The sequence below is a fragment of the Cupressus sempervirens genome, chromosome 10 (genome assembly GCF_028749045.1).
Source record: "Cupressus sempervirens isolate cs-2001-9-10 chromosome 10, ASM2874904v1, whole genome shotgun sequence".
Classification (NCBI taxonomy): Eukaryota; Viridiplantae; Streptophyta; class Pinopsida; order Cupressales; family Cupressaceae; genus Cupressus; species Cupressus sempervirens.
Window position 1 is genome coordinate 316,223,374 of NC_143127.1, and position 19,487 is coordinate 316,242,860.

At 34.1% G+C, this 19,487-nt stretch overlaps 1 protein-coding gene across 3 annotated transcripts in view; it reads left to right on the forward strand.

The window, feature by feature from the left end:
- Positions 1-14,945: 14,945 nt before the first annotated feature.
- LOC149533888 (uncharacterized) overlaps positions 14,946-19,487 on the forward strand; it is a 105,875-nt gene continuing 101,333 nt past the window's right edge. Inside the window, exons 1-3 of one of the 3 annotated variants that reach the window (XM_089805273.1) lie at positions 14,948-15,052; positions 15,259-15,411; positions 16,028-16,164. In XM_089805273.1, coding sequence (XP_089661399.1) covers positions 15,299-15,411; positions 16,028-16,164 — 250 coding nt within the window. In that variant the 5' untranslated portion in view covers positions 14,948-15,052; positions 15,259-15,298. Of the gene's footprint in view, positions 15,412-16,027; positions 16,165-19,487 lie in introns of all 3 variants that reach the window. The other 2 variants (XM_089805272.1, XM_089805274.1) reach the window with 2 other exon arrangements.

The window sequence follows — 19,487 nt, forward strand, 5'->3', positions numbered from 1 at the left end:
TCTCATCTAATCACCTTCCCCCACTTTGCTGGGAGTGGGTATATGTTGGAAAAATTAGGGGTGGGCAGCTTTGGGGAGTATTTGATGGGTTTTAAATATGTTTTGTTTTAAAAGGTGTTAATGCATGTATTTACTCACCAAGGGTGCCTAGGTTAGGTATCATGTAATTTAGTTTATTTTATTGTATTTTTGGGTATTGTCTATGTTTAATCCTTGGACAATAGCATGTACTAATATACTTACTTTGTTCATAGGTAATAATATTTATTTATTTATTATTTTAAGTTGTGGATTGTGAAATGCAATCACATGTATGATACTAGCATGATGGGATGAACTAAGAAAGATTTAATTCCTAAATCATTATTTGAGGGGCCTCTTTTGTTGATAGGACAAGGTACCCTTGTCGTAGGAATATGCTTATGATTATTTTATTATCTATAATTATGGAGAGGAATTATTTCCTTCTCCCATACAATTTCCAGGGAGTAAAAATGCATCTACATAATACTCTCTCTTATGGATTTTTGACTAAGTCTCATGTGGAGTTATACTTTTCCATTACAACTATGGTCTTAAGATAGTTTATTAGATGATAAGTTAATATAACTTCACACACACACACACACACACACACACACACACACACACACACACACACACATTCTAGAGATTTATTGGTACTAGATGCTCAAATTTTACATATTGTTTATACAAATCAGCTATAAATGGTTTCCAAAAAAAATATACCTATGAATGAGATTATTAATTTTCAAGAACATATTAGATCATTTTTTATGCATACATAAGAACTATTAAGAACTTTATATTTCCATTGCACCATGATAATAATCAAGAACCTTCCAAAGAAATTATTAAGTTTACATTGAATAACTCTTACAATGTTTGCTCTCATTCAAGATGTCTATAAGATTTGACCATTGATTTAGAATTAAATCTCTATAAGGAAGAATAACTAAATTTTCATAACTTCTACATAGGTTCACAACAATGGTTATTCTTCTAAATGAATTGATTCTTTCCTTTCTATACAATTATGAAGATGGTACAAACTTTCTCTTGCAAAGACAACTATATACATAACCTCAAACCTCACTTTGCAAATTTACAACAATACACAATAGGAAGTAAATCCCTCTCACATTTCAAAGAACAACAATGGAAACTTGTTTGATATCACAACACTTTATGAGGTGACATGGAAATCGTTGATTTCTTCACAACCCTTGATTCTTCAATAAGGACAAGGGTAAAACCCTAATCTCTTCATAGGAACCATTCTCACAAAACATGCAAAAAAACACCAAAAAAATAACAACAAGGACCATGGGTGCTCTCCACCCAACCATAGGCCTCCAAAGAGACCACCCCCGCACTAGGGGAACAAGGCTCAAATTAGGTTTCGCATACAATCTTGCAAATGCATAAAAATTACATTACAAAACTTGAACAATTCCATCCCAAGGATATTTCACAATAGTTCACCAATGGAACCATAAACATAGGGTAAAGGTGTGCTTTTCAAATGGAGACTTGCCACATCAAACATTATCTACAATAAAAAATTGTCATTCCCTTTCGGGGCTATCACATATCAGCAAATTTCATGCCCTTTCGAGGCTTTCACAATCATCCTCCAAACACACTACCATCAATTGTAGCTTCCTTGGAGCCCATACTCCATAAACTTCCTTTCTACACCATATTGCCCTTATCACCCCCAATAAGATATGAATGATTATTACATACAATGGAGCCCATACTCCAAGGTTCTCAAATACATTTTCAAGCCCAACTAACCCCTTCACCCTAGAATTCTCCTCCCTTCTCAAAGAGTGAGTGAAGTCCCCACACCCATAAACAACATACAAAACAAAATGGAGGAAACATAGAGAAAATCAAAGCAACAACACATTTTATCTCAACACAACAACATCACAATCTTCTCACAACATGGATCACCATTTAAAAATTTATATGAATGCTACATCACAATACAACACCATGCAATCTACATACAGTATGAATCTCACACTCCTTCATGCTCATGAATGGAACACCATTATTAAAGTTTGAAGAAAAATACTACATGGGCAAGAAGAAAACCAACCTTGAATCCTTTTGCAAAATGGTAATGAATGGTTGTAGAAGAGCTCCCTCCCAAGCTTACAAACCCTAAGTGTCTCTAAAGTTAGAGAGTGGGTAGACACTCTACTAGTTTATCCAAGTCCCCTAAAAAGACTCTCCCCCTATCTTTTTGGAAAAAACATCAAGTCACTATCTCTTACACCCTTGTCCCTACCAAAATTACTACTTTGACTAAATGGAAAAAGTGGGGGTAAACTCATGGGACAACTCAATTTTTGAATTGGTTTAAAAATTACTTGTTTGGAAGGTTCCCAAGGTCATCTAGGCCTACTAAAGGTTAAATTTATACCCCCAACCCATATTACTATCATGAGATCACTTATTTTTCACCAAAATAACCCCCTAGGACCACTTTTTGATCCTTAAAAGTCAATAGGAAGTTGTAATTTGAATTTCCCTTGATGGGGACTTCTCATAACATTTTTCCATGTGAGGTTAAGTTGGGTACTACATTAGGGTTAGGTTTAGGTTAGGTTACTTCTTGCCAAACCCTGAATGAAATGTCATCTCCACATGGACAAAACAAGTGCCAAGTGACACATTAAAATACAACACAATTCACAATGACATATCTCTAATGTATTCATGAAATTAAATTCACTACACATGCAAACTCACATTTACAAAATAAATACATCACAATTAAGCTTTGAATCTTCCAAAGATTCTTCTTGACTATGTTATGTTCACATGGGCTTGAGCCTTGGTTCCCCATTAAACCCCATGGTCAAATTCCTACACACTAAACTCGAGCATCAGTAGTCCAAGAAAATCATGTAAGCAATAAGTAAATATGTGCAATAAATCATTATCTCATTCAACATTAGGCTTGCATATTTCAAATTTTCAAATTAACTTTCCCTTTTATAATCATTTTCGTATAAAACTTTGAAAACATTAAAATATCAAATCTACATATCCACTTTCATTGACACACTAAAATCCACATTCCTAAACATAATACACCACGATCATTCTTATCTACTCCAAATGTAAAATTAACTTATATACATCAATGTAGGATTCAAATGAAAAATAGATAATTAAATTACTTCACATTAACAATAATGATATATAAATTATAACCCCAAATACACAATTATGCTAAAACATAAGTAATTAACATCACTTGGAAACCATATCTGATAACCTAAGTATCACAATTAATGTATCAAATTAGTATCATCATGACCTATAGAACCTAAGGTAGTTGGATAAGCATGTCTTAAATAACATCACATGGAATCATCACATAGTCTAGAGGATCCAAAATATCAATGCCTATAAAATTTCCTAAACAACCACCTAAGATCATTATGTCATCTAATTGAGAAAAATATCACTATTCTCCAATAAAAAAATAAAACAAAAATAATTTACATTGGAATCTCACATAATGTTGAATTCCTTGCCATTTTAGAATCCTTCCATCTAGTGCACATTCTTCTTGTCATACTCCCTTTTTGAATTAATTATTTATGATAATATTACTAAATCATCTCATTATTATCTTGAGATGGGGCATAACCCTAAATTTACTTAAGTCAACTAATCAAAATTCATACTAGTCATGTCATCATTGATTTGGTAATTGTTCATAGCATCTTGGGTAGATGAGAGAAACTTCAACCAACATATCTAGCTCGCCTGTTTATTTTATTTAAACTCCAATTCAATTTCTAATTAAATCATCTACTCTCTCGAGCATCTATGAGAGTAACCCAAACTTACATTTGCTTTTAGTTATCATTCCCATATAGATAATCCATACTCACCATAGTATATCACTATAATATTTTACCACATGTAGCCCTACCAATTTTATGCACATTAATTTATATTAACACTTAACATTATGTTATCACATTATGGTGTTCTAATTCCTCAATGAAAATTCCCATGCAGGTATATGTAAGACCATTGTTACCAAAATCATCCTTTGGATTTGAAAACCTATGGTTTTATTTAATGCATAAGAGGAGGGGTCTTGCAAATACACCCTAGGATCAAAAGCCAAATTTTGTTCCTCAAGAATAGGAACAACCTCATTATTATTCTCCTACTATTCCCTCTACTACAACACATGCTATTCATTTGGAGGTTCCTCTTTTGGTGTCTCTGATGTGGGCAAAGATTTATCCACTTCTTCATGAACAATGAAGAAGGGACAATAATTAGTTGGAGGGTCACCATCATCAATATGGGGAGGTGTTTGAAGTGTAGTTTGAGAATTAGGAGGGATTGAAATGGAAATTTGATGAGGGCTACTTGTGTGCTTCAACTTCTTGCATTTGGGCAAGCTTGAGCCTTGCCTCTGTCTTATTTATTCCTCTTGTTGCAACTTGAGGAGGGCTTGGTGAGCCTCATCAAAAATATCAAGGGATGCATACACCATGCTACAAACATGAGGACCAATTTTCCACATCTCCTTCTCATCATGCAAATCATTAAGCCAAGAATTCATAATGAGCATAACATAAGTAGAATCCCCATAGTTTGTATCCTTGTAAGGATTTTGAATATATTCAAAAATCTTATCTATGTTAGAAAATCCAAGGCCCAAATTATTTATGTGGTGATAAGCTCTTCTACCTTTGACTTGGGATCATTATAGGGTTCTATGGAAGACTTAGTAGGCTGGTCATTTGATGTTGCAAGGGAAGCCAAACTCAAGGAAGAGTATATACATAGATTTGATTTATTCTTCCTGTCTCATTGCTCTTGGAGCTCCTAGATTGTAATGAACTTAGAAGGGAAAACTTTAACACTTTCATGGCCATAGATGACATGATAGTTGTAGTGAAATTAGCCTCTTCATGATATGTGGGAAAGTGGGAGGAATCTCTATGAAGTGGGTCCATGATAAAGCATTTAAACAAACAACTTCATAGAAAAAACTTAAAAAACTCACAATTTTATACCAACACTTGGTTTCTTGAAACTAGTAGATGCATAAAGTCACCATGGTGTTACATGAATGCCTTAGAAGGCTGATTACACTGAGAAAAACACCCAATTTCTCAATGAATAGATCTCAATTGGCTAGCAAGTGGACTTATGAAGTTGAAATATGTGTCCCACTCAGTGTGCCAAAAATTGTTGACACAAAAATCTGCGCACTTGCTTGAGGTATGACCCTCAAGTGACCCTCTGTAACATGGAAATTACCTCCAAGTATGGGACCTGTACTTTGAGGTCAAATCTTTGGAGAAGGTCAACTTCCTTACTATCAGGGTGCACCTAAACTACTCCTAGGAAGGAAAAGGGAGAAGGATACTAAAAGAAATTGTAGAAAGGGAAAGGGGGGTGATGCATCAAGATAGAACATAGTTACAACTCTGCCCACAACTACACAAAACATCAATGAAACACTCCAATACACATATCTAAACTCTAATATACCTTTAAAGAACTCACATGCAGGTTGGAAACTGATTGGGTGTTGAAAGGAAGGAGAAACTTCACAACACAATGCTTCACCAATAAATTAAACACAACATGCAAAACTTAGAAACTTGAAAAGAAACATTCACTACAAGGCAATATACATGAAAAAATAAAGAATGGAAAGAAGAGGTAAGAAATAGAGCTATTTCATTAATGGATGACAAAATTTGTAGAGCATAATGTTGTTGCAAAATAAAAGTAGAGAAGAACCTAAAAAAGATATTTAAATTTGCCTTTTAAATAGTTAAAGCATAACTCTAATTTAACCATAAAGTTCAAACACCAACCTAGGTGGAGTTAAGTTGCAAATGAGATCAATAACTAAATATCAAAAGAAAATTTAATCATGAAGTGCAACTGTTGCTAGAAGTGATAGGAAGAGAAAAAAATGAGTGCACCCAGCCGTAAGAGATCAAATCTCCAAATATCTAATCATTACATTCATTAAAGAGGCATGGATTGCAATGAAATTGTGCAAACAAGACCCAAGATGTTGCTCAACATTGAAGAATTGGCCCTTGTAGTGTATCATGGCCACAAGAACATGATGTGTTATCCACTCACAAAATGCAAAGTTGACCACGGGGGGGGGGGGAATCTGATTTACCCAAAAACAAATGTTGGTCATTGATGCAGATCTTCATTTCAAAATAGATGATCTAGATGCCACGAGAATCTCCCCAACAAGAGATTAAGTCACCACCATCAACATAGATCTTCCCCTCAAGATGAATGACCTAGATGTAGTGAGAAAACTCCAAGATGTGCCAAATCCAATGGTTGTATCTTCACAAAGGGAAACAAAAGAGATGTAAAAAAATGAGAATTTTTAGATCAAGTTGACCCAACAAAAGGGAAAAAGATAATGCAGGAAGTGGGACGATCTGCCATGTGGCACAATTTTAGGTTATGAAGCATTGAAGAAATACTGCAACATGATGAAATGTCAAAATGAAGATGAGTGGTAGCATCTCTTATTTTTGTGAGGATGAACAAATGTCACACAAAAACACAAGAGTTATTAGATCTTCATAGCATAAGTCAACTCGAGATTGGACACATGGCATCAACTCACACTTTCCATAGGATGTTGAGATGGTATGCAAAAACATGAGAGTCATTAAATCTACAAGCCAATTAGCTAGGGAAAAGGGGTGGGAAAACACGAAATCTTATCCACCAAGAAACATGATGTTATCCCTCTGCAAGGAATCCAACCCACTAAAGATTTGTCATATCTGATATCACTACTTGATTGAATGGGGGATAAAATAGGTCAACAGAAACCATTAGGGGTTTTCTAAAAGGGAAATCAAAAGGACCAACTAGTAAGACTACTTCAGTCTTCTTCTCTTTGAACTCTACAAAATTTAGGCAACTTCTTTTCACTAATAATATGCAACATAAATTCCATTATAGTAGATGAATATGCCTTATCTTCTTCTAATTCAAGAAATTGAAAAAAGAATGAGAAATGGTTGATTCTCATTACCTCTAAAGCCTTAATCAAGTGTAGGCTTGTTCATTAGATCCATAATACAAAAAAGTAAAAAGATTTGATTAAAACATTTTCACTGTATAATTTCTCCCAGAGTCCATCAACTCCTTAAATATGATAAGTGCTTTATCTATTGGGTTATTCCTCATAGAGTTTTGACACAAAGAACCATATCTATACTATCACTTTGTAAAAAGGAAAACAATACTCAATATAAAATCTCATTCTAATAATGATCTTCTTTTAAACAACTTTCAATTTCCCCTAATTCATATCAAGCACTTACATAACCTGTTAGATTATCAATAAAATATGAACAAAGATATAACTCAAAATGATTTATAATTGAAGTTTAAATGAGAGTATCATCAAAATCCAACAACTTAAAAGCAACAAAGGAAGAGACAAGATCCAAATTGGGTAACCAGACTACAAGTACTTTTGTATTATCTTCTCTGAAAATATACAACTTAGTGTCAACTTCAATCAAAAAGAGCTCAAAACTGACTCACCCATGTAACTATTGCACTTCTATTAATGACATTTCTGAAATAATACAACTATATAGCTTTATAGAAACTCAAAAAAATGAAAGTGTATGTTCATTCAAAAATGAAAACTCGGATCATTCTCTAGCCTTGCGAACTCATTTATATAGGATGAGTTGTAACAAGCTTCAGACATAGAGATTTTTACACATGTCAACATCTAATATGATACATCAACTTTACAAAAAGCTTATAACAAGAAAAACCTCATAACAAGTTGATGTGATAGCTATGAAGTCATGTGATCTATTTCTTCTTGGCCTTTTGTCCTTTCTTGAGATATCCTCGTGTTATTCCTTTGTTGATGGGGAATCTTCTAGATCTGAGGGTATGTATCTCTTCACCCATTCTTTGAACTCATTATCAGATGGCCATGTATGTATCAAGATTTGATATGCTACATATCTGTAGGGAATATACTTAACTGTGGCTTGTGTAACTTCCTTTTTCAAAACTTTCATAAACTACTTTTGAACTAGCTAATTTGGACATGCATTCTTAAAACAAGGACATGTTAAATATTCATTTCATTTATTGTCTCAACCCTCCAACTAATAAAATATTTGATGACCTTGTCAATACTCAAAATTGGTGGGACTAGAGTGTCTTCAAAGCCTTCCATCTAGTCTTTAGTTCCACCATTTAATTTTGAATTGTCTTTGGTAAAACTGAAAAATTCTTTAGAGATTTAACAATTTTTATAGTAGTCATAGCATTGGGAGGAGGACTATGATCAACCCTTACACAAAGCTCAATCTTCCTCACCTTATCTACCCTCCCTATCCATTTTTGGTATGCTAGTTTTACCAGTTCATTTTCATCTTCCATTTTTCTAATGACTAAATAAAGAATCATACATACTTCATGAATTCTAAACAACTTTGAGTTAATCCTCTCAAATACAAACACAAGAGTAGTCCTAACTATTGTTTCCTTATTATAACCATAATCACTTTGTTTTATTTCTAACCATATTTGAAGGTCTACAACCACTTTGATTAAGGCATCACCAACTCTGATATTTTTTTATGGAGTTGGCCTAGGAGGTAATATCAAAACTTTTGGAGCAAAAGAAACCATAGTCAATAGTGCTGGTGTGATAGCTTCTCTACTAGATGTTGTTGTTGCTTCCAATTCTATTACTTTTTTTTCTAATGTGTTGATCTTATCTTGCAGATTATTATTTTCCTTAGTTTTATGTTCATATGTAGTATAAACATGATTATACTTTTCTTGTAGTTGTTCATGTTTCTTTTATGCTTCTCCTACCACATTATGAACATATGCTACATGATTTTCAAATCCATGTTAGATTGGGTGAGCTTGTCATCATCAACTCTATGTAGCACCACATTACCTCTAATTCCACTATCATCACCACTTGTATGTCCTAGATGGGGAGGAGTAATAGACCAAGTTTCCATCACAACTAAGTCCACATTGAAGTACATACCAAAAGTAGACATTTGTGCCCCTATTTTAGGTCTCTTTAGTCTCATGTATTTCATAATAGAATCAAAAGCAATGAAATCTGCTATGTCCAGATTAGGAAATAACTATATCCAAAACTCTTTTACAATCTTTCTTCCTTCTTCTAGAGCAATAGCATCAAATTTTATCATCATCTCTCTCTCCACTTCTTTCCCAATATCATCAGGGTTATCATCTAGATTTTGTCTTCTTTTTTCACCTATCATCTTATGACAATCTTCCCTAAAATGTTGTCATATTAATTATTTAAAAGGGATTGTCTTAACACACTCATCATCAAACACATCAACTTTGTAGGATTATGCTTTAAGCTCTCTTCGAAATAATCCTTTTATCTCTTGACTAGTGATGTTTGAAACTCGTACCCTAGGAACTTGTAGTTCTTCTCTAGTAACATCTCACTCAAGAACATATATGTACTCTTCTCCATCATCATCATCATAAGGTGGATTCAATTCTCCTAATTTTTTTGTTCCCCGAGTATGCTCTGTTTCCATTGTAGTCTCCTCTCTGTGAATCTCTTCCTCCCTTTCTTCATGTATATCTTCAACATGCCCTTCACATGGAAGAACTATAGGAGGTGATCTAGGGGATTGAGGGGATGTTCAACTCCTTTCTAGATCGCGTGGCATTATAGCTCCCATGTCTATGATTTCAACTATGTTCGGATCAACATGCTTTTATCCTAACATCCTTCTCTTATACATTCTCAAGCCCTTTTGACTTCCAGGATCTTTACCAGTTTCAGCATCAGGAGTTCGTGTTTCCCCTCTATCTCTCTTTTGTCCCTTTCTTTCCTTTGGAACTATGTTAGTGGATTGCAACAATATATTCGAACTTCCTTCATTGTCCATAACAATTAGTTTTGTTTTTCTTGTTTTTCCCAACTTCTCAGTCATGGTATCATATATGTTTTAAAAATTTTCTAAGAGTATCCTTAGCCTTTGTTCTAAACTTTTATAGTCTAAGAGTGGATCATATTTGGGATCCTTCCCTCTTATCTCTTCTAAAGTCTCCTCATACATGCACACAAATGCTTTCTTCCTCTTTTGGACCTTTGCATCTTTTTCATTTTTGATGATGTCTTCAGGGTAATCAAATTCATGTCTACCCCTTGGTGCCTTGTTGATCTTGCACATTAGTTTCTCATAGAAACCCTCAATGTTATTCATCCTCTTAGAACTGACACTCATATTGAAAAGTCTCAATAATTGAATCAAATTATTTCTCCCATCTCTGATGACAACAAAATGGTGAACAACTGGGTTTAGATAGAAAGTACCCTTTTTGGCCTTTTCTAGAGGAAAATCAATATCTTGCAACATTGTAATATGCCTTATGTTCTCCAAGAAACCAATTCTTAGTGAAACATATTGGGGAAGCACAAATGGCCTGCCAAGGAAACCATATATTCTAATGACTGTGGTAAAAGGATAGAAATGTATATCTCTCCACTGATGACACATCTTGGGCACTGAATTAAAATCAATAGGTCTTAAGAAATGTTTTAAGGGCCACAAAAATCTATCAATCACTTGTAGAATCCTTTTTCTCAAAGGAGTAACAAATTGATTTTCAAATAATAGAAAACTTGAACCTTTTGAATCCATTGACAACATGATAGACCATAATTGAATAGGAAAATTTTACCCATCTCTTTGGACTTCTAAGTCCATTTCCTTTGCAAAATAATATTTATTTTGAAAAAGTAGCATGTGCATCAATAGTGAATACCACTTGAAGTCACTAGACTCTCCTTCTTTTAGGATTGTCAATCCCTCATTAATGTTTCTTTCTAAATATATGGGGAAATTGTAAATTATAGGTTGCCTATACTTCTTTATTCCCAATGACATCTGCATTGTTGTCTTGCTAAATTTCCTTCGATTTGCTAATCCTAGCACTTGGTATAGAGCAGTGTGAGTGTTGACCAAAGCATCATTATAATGTTCACAATTTCCTATAGTGTATGAAATGGCCAAGGAAGATAATCTCACCCCATCTACTTCTTTCAAGAAATATATTATCATGTTCTTTAGTACATCCTTTTGTACCTTGTGAAAGACTTTTTCTGACATCTGGAAGTTTATAACATTAATTATATCTTTAGGGGGTCAAAGGCATAAATCTTCTCTAATTGGATCAACAATTATCTTCAACATAACTCCTCCCTCGGTATCCTTGATTTCATGTGACTGAGGATCATACTTATCTACCAACTCCAACAATACGTCAATTGTTGGAAAAATAGTGGCACAACTAATTTGCCCAAATCATATTGCCATACATTGCTGAGTGGAACTCCTACATTATCCTAGCCATACCACCTTTTGAATATCTCCAATCCTTTCTTTGGCATATTCATATCACATACATTCCCATATTTATCTTTCAAGATAAATACCCACCTCTCTCTCCCACCTCTCTCTCCCTCTGCATACATACATACATACATACATACTACACACACACACACACACACACACACACACACACACACACACACACACACACACACACACACACACACACACACACACACACACACACACACACACACACACGTGTGTTTATGTATCTATGTATATGATTATCTTTACACACAAATACATATTTACATATAACATATATACACACATACACATATATGTATGTATGTATATAATATATGCATATATGTATACATACATACATGTGTATACATATACAAACACATGCATGCCTATATGTATGTGTGTGTGTGTGTGTGTGTGTGTGTGTGTGTGAATACATACATACATACATATTTATGTATTACTTCCTTATCTTAACACATACATTTAATACATATCATTTTATACATTTTTGTACTCTATTCCACACTCTTATCTCACACTTCTTTTGTTTCATATAGCATATTTACAATAATATTAAAATTATAGAAGGGTTGAAAAGGTTGAAAATTAGAGCTAGGAAGCATGTTTGAAAGTTGTAGAAGGGTTAAAAAGTTTTAAAACGTGAACTATTAAAAAATGAATCTTGGGGAAATTTTTTTGCAATGATTGTCAAGTTGCACAAGGTTTCCAAGGTTTTTCAAGGAAAAAATGCAAGGACATAGGAAAAAAATGAGTTAGAAAACAATTTGGCAAGAGTTACAAACATATACATCCAAGATCTAGAAGACTGATGGTAATACTCTAGTAATATTTTGTGTAATAGAATTTTGTGGCCCTTTCAAAATGTTTTGTTCACATAAATAATAAAAAGGCATACACACAATGTCTAAAAGTTGCTATAAAATATAGTATTTAGAAAAATGGGAAGTAGAGATTGGAGTAAAACTTGTAAAATTATACATGGCATATTTGATAATGCATAGGTAACATATGAAGTAGAAAGTGGAAAGTGGGGCTTGAAATGTAACTTTCCTAAAGTGTTAACTTACACACAAGGTTTGGAATCCCACAAGCAATAGATGAAGGGAGAAAGTGGGATGAGAAGATCATAGTTATAAATTACATAGATGAAAAATTGCACATGGGTTTAAAAATTCATGGGTAATAAAGGAAGTGGAGGTGGAAGTACAACTCACAAAAGTTACATACTTGTATGAAAACTCTATATTCTTGTCAAAGTATGAAAACTTAGAAGAAACTACCCCCAAACTTGGAAATTTTTAACATACCAAAAAAAAAGATTCAAATGGGTACAGATCACACAATGAACTTAACCAAGATGACCTATTTATGAAATCAAATTCATAGTTTATTTTGGAACAAAAATAGAGATCTAGGCAACAACATGAGAATAAAATGTAAAATTTGGGAGGGGCTCCAACACTACACCTTCTACTCTGGATAATATACTAAACATGATTGATGTTTACACATATTGATGTTTGTTACCTTTACACTCTATCTCATTGCCTATTTCCTATTCTAGAACCTTGTTGACTACAATGTCCATTTTTCCATGTTTCCATCATTGATCCATATTCCACTATCATTGAGGTTTGTCACTACAACCGCCCTTTGAGGCATGAAGGGAAGTTATTCATGTCAAGAACAACATGTAGACATGATTACAACTAAAGTAAGTAGTGCTAATACACCACAAGGAGGCCAAAATGATGAAGTTGATGTAGGGGTATTAATTGCCATGGATGCAAAGGTCTTATCGACCTCAAATCTCAAAGTAAAATCATGTCTTGTAAATAGGCATCTAGGATAATTTAAAATATATCACACAAACCTATGAGTGCCCTACCAACATCAACAATATTGTTATGGACAAGTTTGATAGTACTCAGGGATAACACGTGAAGATTAAAATTCCACATATACTTTTAACTACACCAATACAAAGGGGGCTCACAAATCAACCAACCTTATACTTGGATTGGTTATTAATAATACACAAATCATAAGATTTGAAACTTTCAAAATCCACAATTAAGATAGGACAAAAAAAAAAAAAAAGCATGATTGAGATTTGTGACCACATATTGTGTACCATCCTTAAGGAACTAATAATTATTGCCACCATTTACACATGATCATTATCAATAGATAAAATGAGAAATAACTATCATTCACAAAGTTTAGGAAGATAGACTAAAGTTTCTGGACGTTAAATAGTGTCACACACAATATATATTTATGTCTATGAATATATAATTATTTGTTATCTCATAATTTTCATGATGTGTATGCCACATTTTGATGAATATTAAATATACATCCATTTTTCATTTGATCTTTTACAAAGTTATTGATCCATTAGTAGTGAAATGAAAAATGACTAATTCATGACAATAATGTTGGACACTAAATTGACATTTTATATGTTGGAATTGTGGACACTACACTTATCTTTAACAAATTCTCTATAAAAAATATCAAGATACTCCATTCAAGGGGCACCTACTTTTAACTAGATATGTGATATAGGTAGAATATGAACCTCCAAATTGATACCTCTTAGCATATTTTACATAATTTTATCTAAGATAGACATGCTAGTAATTATATTTCTTCTTATGTCCATTCTAACATATAATTCTATCGTTTATTTTCTATTACACACATTTCAAAGTTTGCTCATTTTTGAACAAGTGGATTACAATATGATGAGTAAGCAGGCATACATCTAAAGTAGTCTTAGTTGTCTTTTGGCTAAGCAACCACAAACATGGCAATCTTAGTTGTCAAAGTCACCTAGATGACAAATCTAACTTAATCACATCTCCGTATTTAGATTACATAGATATCGACATCTTTGTCCATTTCTTAAACAAGCATATTACAAAATAATGATTTCACATACATCTAAATTAAAACTTATTGTTGAATTAAGCAACTATAGGCAAATAAATCTTATCCATCAAAATTATCAAAAGGTTGAACTTATTTGCATCTTAGATTTTTTTTGTTGATCAATAAAAGATAAGAAGTTCAAAATTTTATCATTGTGTTGTAAACTCTTGCCTTGCATCTTAAAAATTTCAACCTCAATAAATACCACAATAAATAAACATAGTATAATCTTCACTAACAATTACAAACCAGTAACCTTGCTTATAAACTAAAAAATAAATTGAATTTTTAAATTGAGTGTTCATTAGTTATACTTTCCTTACAAATTCGTACCGCAATAAATATCTCAACAAATAAACATACCATAATCTTCATTAACAATTACAAACCACTAACCTTAGTTTGAAAAATAAAATAAATTTTTATAAATTTAAAAATAAATTAAATTGTTACGTTGAGCGTCCACTCGTTATACCTTCGTCATAAATACATAAACATATAAGCTCTTGGAGTGGGAAGAGTGGCTTGGAAAGTTGGAAGTGCTTTCCAATACTTGGGAATCGTCGATAAAATTACGAGTACGTAAAGAATGAGGAATGGAAGAGGTATAAATTTTTATTCGGAATATTTCGTTATCAAGACAACATTCTCACCGTCTGCAGCTGTTTAAAAGACAAAGCAAACAGATCCTCCGGGAAAATCTACACGTTACACCTTTGGGCTGAACGTTTCAATTTATATTTGATTGATTTGAATTATCAAGGCACACTACATATTTAATTTACCTCCAATTCGGTTCTTTCAAAATCAGAGAGAAGATTTGAATTGCACCTTCTAGGGTTCTGATTGCCATGGCGAATTCAAAGGCGATCGACATTTCTTCAGACGAATCATCTGAAGAGGTTTCAGAGAGCTCTGAATATGTCCCTGATACTGATTCAGATGCTGTAATCGTATCCTCCAGGTGGTTAATTGATTTTCAAATGTAGCTTATTGTAAATTTATTGCTTTCAAATGCTCGCAGAATGAAATGATCTTTTTGATTTATTTAATTTGGCAAATTAAATGTTTTTCGTTAATTCTTTTCTTGAATGGCTGAATTCTCTCCAGATGTGGTGAGACTTCAAATAGTTTTGATTTGGTAAATGCATCCAGAGAATTTGAAAAATTTTCGAATTAATTTTTTTATTCGGTAATTTCTTCCAAACATCTTCGGCTTGGGAAGATTTTTTTTCCATTTTTATTAATATGAATTGGTAAATTTCACCAAATGCCAGCAATTCGGAAGGTTTTGGAACTATTCTTTAGTTGGGTAAATCGCTAAATTTCCTTCCAATTCTTAAATAGAAGGTTTCTCTATTCGCTAATTTCCTGCCTCCGTTGCCTTGTGCTTTTTTACAATTATAGATGCACGTATATCCATCAAACTCTTCCTAAACTTGCACTTAACTTCATACATTTAAACTGAGGATTTTGAATTGGTCGATCCTTATAAGTTTTTACCACTTGTACTTATCCCATTGAAATAAATACATATGGATAAATTGAATATGGATGACTGCTGGTGTATGTTTTTGCAGTAATGATAGCGATGATGATGAATATCAAAGCGATGAAAGTGACAGAGAAGCAGAGGAGGAATCAATTGAAGAGGAGGGAAACAAGACTGCTGGAACAGAGGAGGAGCGATATGATAAAATACTCAATTTGTTGATCAGTAAGCACATTTCCATTTGTAAATTTTTTGAAGTCTTTACAGGCTATGCAAATGATTAAGCTGAGGCTTCCAAAATTGATATTAGTAGATTGAATTTCAAGTGCACTATGTTCAGGGGTCAGAATGCTAAGTTTCTGTTTCTGGACATCTTGTCAGTACTTAATTTTTCTATTCACAATATACAAGATCACAAAAGAATGCAGACGATCTTATCATTTTGGAGTTTTGTCTTATGAAACCATAATAACATGCTTTTCATAATTGAGAGATGACAAGGCATTTGAATCTTTGGCATTTTTTCCAGATGCTTCCTTCAAATGTGAGACATGCAAAAGATTGTGCCTTGGAGTTCCTATTGGTAGCTTGAGAGTATAGGCTCATAATATTGGGGACCAAGGTTCTTTGCACCTTTTTCTTTCAGAGGCTTTGCTTGGAAGGATGTAAATTTAAGGAAATTCAACAACTTATCTCAAGTTCTCTCTTTGGTGCCAATTTTGTTGATATATTATCATACCTTGGGTCACTTCCAGATTGTCCTCTATTTGTTTCAGGATTCTCCTCAAGGAGATCACAACTAATTGGGGCTTGGCTATCTACCGTGATCTCATCTAACTAGGATAACAACTATACAATGGCTTGAATGATGGCTTGTGAATTGTATTTATTTGATTGATGAAGAATGGGGCAGGGCCTCTCCCATTATAATAAAAATAAAAATAAAATTCCTTAATGGAGACAGCCCTTCTTGAGTGGGGGCCAAAGAATAACTGGTATGTAGAATGGCGCTTTTTTCTCTCTCCAATCCAAGGTGAGGAACTTGAGATCAGCAAAAACTGTTTGCATTTAATTTTGATTCAATCTTAAGGGCAATTGATGTTTGACAACTTTATTTGTGATGATGGAAGAACTTTGGAAAGGGACCTTCAACATGATTTGTTCTTAAGCACCATTCTTAGACTCCAATAAAATTAATTGTGGATGAGATTTGGAGGTGTCCACTAATGCAAATTTTGTGCACAAGTCCTAGATTTTTCCATCCTAATGTTGTTATCGAAGCTATAAAAAGTTGCCTAAAAAAGTTACCACTTTCAAATAGAAGAGACAAACCCTGACCTATAGAAGGAGGATTGTAATGATGCATCCACATCAGATTTTGCTTGCTATTGCAATGTAGGGGGCCAAAATTAGGTTAGGACCTTGGACAACCCTCTCAGCAAAACCAACCACAAAATCCATGTGGGGAAGCATCGTAGACAAGGTCTCTACAATCTTTGCCACCAACCTAGGAATACCGTGAGAGCCCCGAATAAGAGTACTCTTAGATGACTGATATTGTCCCTCTCACAAATCTGCACTCTCCAATAAATACTCCCTGAAGACTCTGTGTAGTAGAAATTATATCTGGAAGTGTCAACCTACTCCCATGCAATCCACAGTTGATCCCTCTAAAACTGTGGCATTGTGAAATGTCCCTTTTCTGATTTTACATGATATTTCCAACCTTTAATCATATCTTTAAGATCAAACAACTAATATCACAAAGATCCTCCAAATTTCTCAAGAAACCCCAAATCGGGTATGCCAGAAATTGTGCCAAAAGTTTCACAGCTTCACCAATTATTAATAAATCTGAAAATGGAAATTTTTACAGAACTTTCAGCAACATAACAGCCTACAAATTGACATTTCCAGATCCGTATAGCCTTTACACAACAGCTCGAAAATGTAGGACCAAAACTATGCTCATCGGGCTCCCGAAATAGCACAAAATATGCCCGGAAACACCACAAGAACACTAATAATCTATCTCAGAAGTTTAATCACGTCCCAATATATATATTCAGATCTATTTTAACAGCTTGAAGTATAAAATACAGCAGCAACCAAAACTGATATGAAATACTCAACCGGAAACACCAAACTCTCACAAAAATACACCCGGAAACTCACAAATCTGCACTGTTCAGCACAAAGGCAAACTCTGTATGAGCATGCACATGGAATGGCTTCAAACTCCCGTCCTTAGCCTTCCTGGAAAACTGCAAACTCCCGTTCTTGGGTCTCCCTGGAAACCTGCAAACTCCCGTTCTTGGGTCTCCTTCTCCACAGGTTTGGCAGCCTCTGAAGAATAACAAAGAATGAGCCAAAAATCAAGTTCTGGAATGAGCCCAAAATGCCTCCAAAACCCCTTAAAAGAGGGCATAACTGTAACTCACGTCCAAGAGAGGTTAATGAAACATATTTTAATAATAATTTTCATTTATTAGTCCAACGGTTTCCAAAGATTAACCCCCTTTTTCCGAAACTTCACTTTCTTGGGCCTGCCTGCCTTAGCAAAGATTATTATTTTTTAATTATTTGAAAAGGGGACATGACAAGTCCTCCCCTCCCAAACATTGCTTGTCCTCAAGCAATGGCTGAACAATAAACCAATCAATCCTCCTGGATCCCAAATGTAGTCATGAACTATACTACTACTAATTAACACAGACTCCTGCAAGATCTTCTGCAATATGACCAAGAGGAATCCATAATCAAACTGGCAATTATAGCTCAACCAAACTCCAAAATCACCATTACCACAGTAAAAAACCCATGAGACACAAACTCTTAGAATATCAAAACCCAAGTAAAGTGGACTACCAACATAGTAAATACCATCAATGCATTCCACTGGCCTATATGGAATGTACAATCCAACTCTACAACAATGGTGAATGCTCTCAAATGAAACTATACCAAGTATGGAGAATCCACACACTGTACAACTCCTGCAGTCAACACAACTCTGTAGATCATTGGCCACTGTCTCATAACCATAACTCCCATGCACCCCTGATGGTGAAAAGCCATCACAAGATAAACAACAAGAAATGGAACCCAAACCAAATTTTCCTGCCATCAACTCCTCAGCATAAGGATCAATTGTTAACTGATGTACATTCCCTGCAATATAATGTTGATTAAAAAAACCAACCTCAGTCAATAGCTCACCATGAACAAGTGATACAACCCACTGTGACTGATCACTAGCTAAGTCAGGAGATGTCATAGCCAAAGGAGTAGAATCAATAACAACACTTGCTGAAGCATCACTCCAAAACTCCTGCTCTAAGTCATGTATTATCAAGCTATCAACTACAGAACCTGTCACCATGTCGTGCCCATCACAACTCTCATCTTGAGGCATCAAACTATTCCATAACTGATGATAAGCACTAGGAACCAAAGTACATCTCTGTATCATAATCTCATCAACATGGTCATCAAAGGTAAATTGATGAGCGTACCTCACAGTGTAATGCCGATAGAATGCACCAATC